Source organism: Arachis hypogaea, chromosome 17 (assembly GCF_003086295.3).
Source record: "Arachis hypogaea cultivar Tifrunner chromosome 17, arahy.Tifrunner.gnm2.J5K5, whole genome shotgun sequence".
NCBI lineage: Eukaryota > Viridiplantae > Streptophyta > Magnoliopsida > Fabales > Fabaceae > Arachis > Arachis hypogaea.
The window spans coordinates 12,608,101-12,615,042 of NC_092052.1; the positions used below are offsets into that span (position 1 = coordinate 12,608,101).

At 32.3% G+C, this 6,942-nt stretch overlaps 1 protein-coding gene across 1 annotated transcript; it reads right to left on the minus strand.

Moving 5' to 3' along the window:
* Positions 1 to 699: 699 nt before the first annotated feature.
* LOC112762826 (uncharacterized mitochondrial protein AtMg00810-like) lies at positions 700 to 1,158 on the minus strand. Its single transcript, XM_025808657.1, has one exon. It carries the CDS (start codon positions 1,156 to 1,158, stop codon positions 700 to 702), a length of 459 nt encoding a protein of 152 aa, XP_025664442.1.
* Between the last annotated feature and the right edge of the window lie 5,784 nt (positions 1,159 to 6,942).

Below are 6,942 nucleotides of genomic sequence, written 5' to 3' on the forward strand. Positions count from 1 at the left end.
ATATTATGACCCCTGCTGTTGAGTTGTCCTGCCTCTGTTATCATAGATTGAAAGTGTGCATTTGGTGCTTAATCATGACTATTGCTTTCTGGACCTTCTGAATTTTCACAATTCTCTGATTTCCTTTTATGATCTCTTCTGCTGAGCCTATTTGTACCACTGTACCAATAGTCTTAATCTGAACTCTAGAAACGCAGCACTTGGTAATGGCTTTGTTAACACATCATCTAGCTGGACAGTTCCAAGGACATGACTCACTTGAATGATCTTCTTAGTGACATAATCCCTAACAAAATGGAGGTTAGTTTCAAAATATTTTGACTTTGAATGTAAAATTAAATTTGCAGCCAACAATACAGCACTAAAATTATCATAATAAACAAATGGAGCTGTTGAAAGTATAACTCCTATTTCAATCATAAGATTCTTGACCCAAAGCAGCTCAGCCATTAAGTCAGCCATAGCCCTGTACTCTACTTCAATACTAGACCTAGCAACAACACCTTGCTTCTTTTAACTCCACCAAATTAGATTACTCCCAAGAAAAACACAAAAGCCGCCAGTGGGCTTCTTATCATCCGGGTCTCCTCCCCAGTCAGAGTCATTATAGGCTTTAACATACTGAACACTTGTTTTGTACACGTGTAGGCCAAAACTGAGTGTCCCCTACACATATCTCAACACCCTTTTGACTAGCTTTCAGTGTTCATCTAATGAATTTTGCATAAAATGTGAGACCTTACCTACACAATAAGCTAACTCCGGGTGAGTGACAGTGAGATGTTGTAAACTGCCCACTGATCTATAGAGTTTAGGGTCCTTGAATGTTGAACCTCCAAAAGCAGAAAACTTAATAGAGGAGGGTAAAGGTGTAGAACAAGGCTTGCAGTGCTCCATATCTACTTTCTTAAGCAGGTCCTTATCATATTTTTCTTGTGACAACACTAGATCACCACTAGCAGTCTTAGTAATCTGAACCCCAAGAAAATAATGAAGTTCACCCTTATTTTTTAATGCAAATTTGATATTCAGTTGTTGAATCACCAGTAAAATTGCATCATCAGAGTCTCCAGTATTGATTATATCATTGACATATACCAGGACAAACAACGAAGAGCCATTTTTGAACTTGGTAAATAAGTAGACATTGGACTTCATTGCATTGAACCAAGGTGTTGCAAAGCCATGGACAGCTTGTGATACCAAGTTATTGGTGCCTGCTTCAAACCATAGAGAGCCTTGGTGAGCTTGCACACTAAACTGCCATCGCCAACTTCATAACCCGTCGGCTGCTTCATGTATACATCCTCAGCTAGGTCACCATGCAGAAATGCATTATTGACATCAAGTTGTTTAATCTTCCAATTTCTAGACAATGCCAACGTGAACACAATTCGAATTGAAGTAAGTTTTTACCACTGGATTGTACATTTATATAAAATCAAACCGTGGTCTCTGAGAAAAATTTTGATCCACGAGACGAGCCTTATACTTTTGTAACCTGCCATCCAAGTTATATTTAACCTAAAAGACCCATCGACTACTCACTACTTCTCTATCCTGAGGAAGAGGAATCAGTTTTCAGGTGTGGTTTTGCATGAGAGCATTGTATTCTGCATCCATTGTAGCTTTTCACTCAGGCATGGACAGAGTAACTTGGACTATCCTTGGTTCAACACTGGCAAGGAATGATCCAGACTTAAGAACTCCACTTTTGCTTCTTGTGGTCATAGGATAAACATTTGAAATGAGTGGTATTAGGATTGAGGGATCATCAGCAAAAGAAAGTAGAATTTCAAGGTTTGAAATGAGAATAGGTATTGGTGTTGTGGATGGAGCCAAATGTGCTGTTTGAGCTGCTATGGAAAGAAAATTGTTGTTGGTGAGGTTGTTGCTATTGGAGGTTGGGTTTGAGAGAGGTGATATTGAGGGAGCTCTTGTTTGTACTTGTGACTGGGGGCTGGGGTTAGACGTAACAGGGTTAGGTGGAGGTGTTGTGAGGGAGGAGCTATTTGCAATGTTAGAAGAATTGTGTGAGGACTGAGCAGGGTTTATGGTTAGTAGAGGAATGACTGGAGGTGAATGGGGATCAGAGGTTGCACTAGAATCAACTATCAAAGGAGGTGAAGAACCAAAATTTGAAATAAAATTATTGTTCATCAAATACCACATTACTAGTGATAACTACTTTACTTTGTACAGTGAGGCACTTGTAATCTTTGTGTACTGCACTGTAAACCAGAAAGGTATATGGTGGAGATGATATGAATTTTAATTTGTGCCTATTGTATGGCCTCAAATGTGGAAAACATAAACATCCAAAAATCATGACAGCTTCTCAAATGGTGACTGACCTTGCAAAACCTGGGTTGGCAGCCTGTTTATAAGATTCACTACTGTCATAAAGGCTTTTTCCCAATATTTAATTGACATTCTAGCCCATGCTAACATTGCTAAACCCTTCCCACTATATGCATGTGCTTTCTCTTGGCACTTCTATTCTGCTGATGCTCATGTAGACAGAAAAATCTATGTAGAATACCCTACACCTGTAAATTTCTGGCTAAGCTCACATACATAGCAGTATTGTTAGACTGAAGCATCTGAAGTTTATAATTTAATTGCATTTCAACCATTTGTTGAAAATATTTAAAAACTGATTTGATTTGAGATCGAATTTTGATGAGATAGAACCAAGTTTATTTACTGTAAGCATCAAGAAAAACAACAAAGTAAAAATTTCCATTTAAATCTGGAATAGGGGCAGGGCCTCAAATATTTGTGTATACTAATTGTAGTGGAGCAGTGTACAAAGAATTTGAAAGAGGGATAAGGAAGACTATAGGACTGTCCAATACAGCAAGATGCACAAGATTTTTATTCAAAGAAGTAACAATATTACAAGACTTTAGGACAGAAAAAACAACATTATTATTTACGGCATGACCCAATCTATTGTGGCACAAGAAAAACTGGTCAACAGTGGACACAGTTGAAGCAAAAGCTGCTGATTTATTTGATGGAGTGAAGTTGAGAAACTTGTATATTTCTCTTTCAACTTTTCCATATATGACAATTTCTTTAGTTCCCTGAGATTTCACACAACAACCATTAGAGTGAAATTTAAAAAAGACATTGTTGTCACAATAGAATTTATACATACTAAATAAATTCTTTGTGATATCAGGCACGTGTAGCAGTTTATGCAGCAAGAATTCTCTATTACTCAAATAAGTTTTAAAGTAAGAATTTTCAACAAGGTTGATGTACAAACCTGATCCGTTTCCCACAATTACTTGATCTGCACCTTCATACTTTTCTCTCTCAACCAGATTTTGTTTATCAGAAGCCATGTGGTGTGTAGTATCCGAATTCGGATACCAACTCTGATCTTGTAATGTTGCAGATGTGGCCGATACAGTGCTCAGATTCGCTTGTGAGCTTTGTAGAATTTTTGAGCTTGAGCCTTCATATTGAGCTCTCGAGCCTTCTGGCCTTTCATTCCTATACTAGTAAGTCCTTGCAATATGCCCTAGCTTATCACACACTTGACAAACAGGTCTAGTACCATTAGTCATCCTTGTACCACTGTAATTCTATCTTTCATGAAATCTGGAACCATCACCACCTTCAAACCTTTAGTCATATCTTGAATCATTGTGGAGCTGAGTCCCAAACCTAGAACTGTTACCACCAAATTGTCCATTCTGTTCAAACCTGGAACTGTTTCCACCAAACTATCCATTCTCGTTATAGAAATTTTGACCACCTCTGAGCAATCTACCACCACTTCTACTTCTTTAGTCTCCTTTGAAGCTGCTTTGAAGCTACCTCTTGTGTTGTAGTTCTGAGAATATCCTGGTGCACTTTGTGCCACATTTGCTTGTATAAATGATTCTAGTTTTCTGAACATTTCTAACATACTGTCATGAGTCAATAACAAAGCCTCTAATTCTCCCACTGAAATACTCACTGGTCTTGCTACAATTGAAGTAATTACAGATCTATACAGTTCTATTAACCCATTCAACAAAGCATTAACATGATCACTTTCATGCATTGATTTTTCTACTGAATCTAGGGCATCAATTGTTCTTTTTAAGGCTAACACATACTCATTTATTGAACTTTCTATCTTAATACTGCTCAATTTATGTTTTAATTGCATTATCTTAGCTCGAATCTGTGAAGAAAAATGATCGTCTGATCTTCTCCAAATTTTATATGAATAGATGCATCCTATCATTTGAGTCGTGAAGGGCTTGGTCATCGAAGCAAGAAGCCAATATTTGAGCAAAGCATACTGTCTCTTTCAACCAGCAAATTCTGGTGCCACTTGTCCTGATCTGTCAAACCTCAGAGGAATTCCTCCTCCTGTGATATGATGAAGTAAATTGTGACCTTCAATCATTGATTCGGTCTGATCTTTCCATTGTAAGAAGTTGTCATTATCGAGTTTCATAAAAATTAGGGAAGAAGTGAAATTTGGAACTATGCTTGTTGATTCACTGAGTTTTCAGCTTGTATATTTTTATTCTCCATTGAATTGAACGGAAAAAATTCTGATACCATGAAAGATATCATGCTCAGCACGAAAAGATGAAAGAGAAAGAAAATATGCTGTGTGAAGAAAGAGAGAAAGAGAACTAATTTTTAATTTTGAATTGGTAAAGTGAAGTTCAATTGAACAGTGACTAACTCTAACTTCTTATAACAAAAAAGAACCAGCTGTCACACTATAAATCACACAAACTAAACTAACTAATTCAATTAACAATCACAAAATTAATCACAACTAATACTATTAACAGTAATACTAGCACTAACCAAACTAATCAATTCTGTTTAGTTAATTTACTCTATCAAATAAGCAGAAATATAAAATAAAAGCACTATGGCTATGTTTGTTTGAAGAGAAAATGGAAGAAAAGAAAAGAGAAAGGAAAATGATTATTTTCTTTTGTTTAGTTGTGTAGAGAAATTGGAGAGGAAAGAAAATGGATGAAAAAAAAAAGAGGAAAAATTTATTTTCTCTCATTACTTCCAATATTATCCCTTCACTTTTTTCAATATATTTTATATTATAAGGGTAAAATTATCTTTTTATAATATTTCTTTCTTTTTTATTTTCTTTTCATCCAAACACACTTAAAGAAAATAAAAATTCACTCAATTTTTTTTAATTTCTTTTTTTTCTTTTTTTTTTCTTCCAACCAAACATAGCCTATATGACCGAATAAAAATACTTAATTAGATAAATGAGTACGATCATATACAAATGGCTAGAATAAAAAATAAGTGAGGACATGAAAGAGAAAATCAAAGTGGTGCTTATTGTTAAAAAAATTAATAAAATTAGACTCTCATGGTAGGTGGTTGTTTGAATATCAAAACAGTTGATTAAATAAGGTGGCCATCAAGAGAGATTTAAATACAAACTACAAATTACCTAATTTTATATATAATTATGTTATTTGTACATTAAAATCAACCATTAAAATTAATTAAAAATATAAAATATATATTAAAATATAAATACGTATTAAAAATAAATTAATTATATATATATATTTTTATATAAATATATTAATAATTAATTTTAATAACTAATTTTAATATATAAATATTATTTTTATTTCATCTATGATAATTTTTTTTTATATATTTTCATATATGATACATAATAAGAGATAATAACATCATTTGATTCTTATACTCGATCTCATCAATTAATGCGCGTAGGAGTTTGTTGTTATTGTTATTGCTCTATGCAGGTGTATATTTTGCAATACAAAATATTATACAAGGATCTCTTACTAGTTCTTTGAACATATATATTTAATTTTTGAGTAAAGTATTATTTTTGTCCCCAACGTTTGGAGTAAGTTTTATTTGTGTTCCTAACGTTTAAATCGTCCTATTTGTATCCTTAACGTTTATAAAAGTGATTCAATGTTATCCTACTATCAATTATACTAACAAATCAGATTATATTTTTCAATTATTCTTATTTGGATGTATTCATTCTCAATTAGGTCTCACTTTGATGTGTTCGATTTTAATATTATACCCACTATTTGTGTTTAGATTCAATTATATCTCTAGAAAAGTAAATTATGTAAATATTGTAGGAATTAGTTTTAACATTTGATGAGCTATTTTTCAGAATAGATCATCGATTCTATCTCAGACATTTGTATTCTAACTTCAAGAAAAGATTTTTAAAACTCAAACTAAAGCGCTCATGATGTGTAATTGACGGGAGGATAACATTGAATCACTTTTACAAACGTTAAGGATATAAATAGGACGATTTAAACGTTAGGGACACAAATAGGATTTACCCCAAACGTTGGGGACAAAAACGATACTTTACTCTTAATAATATTATTTAAATAAAAAACTGACTAAAAACTAAAAATTTAAAGGACAAATAACATTTCTCTTGATTCATAACTCGTTGGCATACTATTTTTATTGGGAAAATTATTCTAAAGGACCGTTAGAAAGATTTAACTGTTAAAAAGGATCTTTAATACCAAAATTATTAAAAAGGGCCAAATTTTTTTATATTTAAAAAGAAGAACCAAATCTTTTTGTAAAGAAAAAAATATATCTTTAATTATTTTTTATTTATTTTTATAATCTTTAATATATGCTGTTTAATTCTCAACGCTATATAGTTATGTATGAATATTCACTTGAAATTAATTAGTTAATTAATTTAAAACAAATTACTCTAAAAGATCGTTAGAGAGATTTAATTATTAAAATATTGATTATTAACTATTTTTTATTTATTTTTTATAATTTTTATATTAATAATTTTTATTTTTTCTAAATTTTTAGTAATTTTTATTATTTATTTATTTTTTACTTTTATGATCTTTTGCTTTTTATTCTCATTGGATAAAGATCACAAAAATAAAAAATAAATAAAAA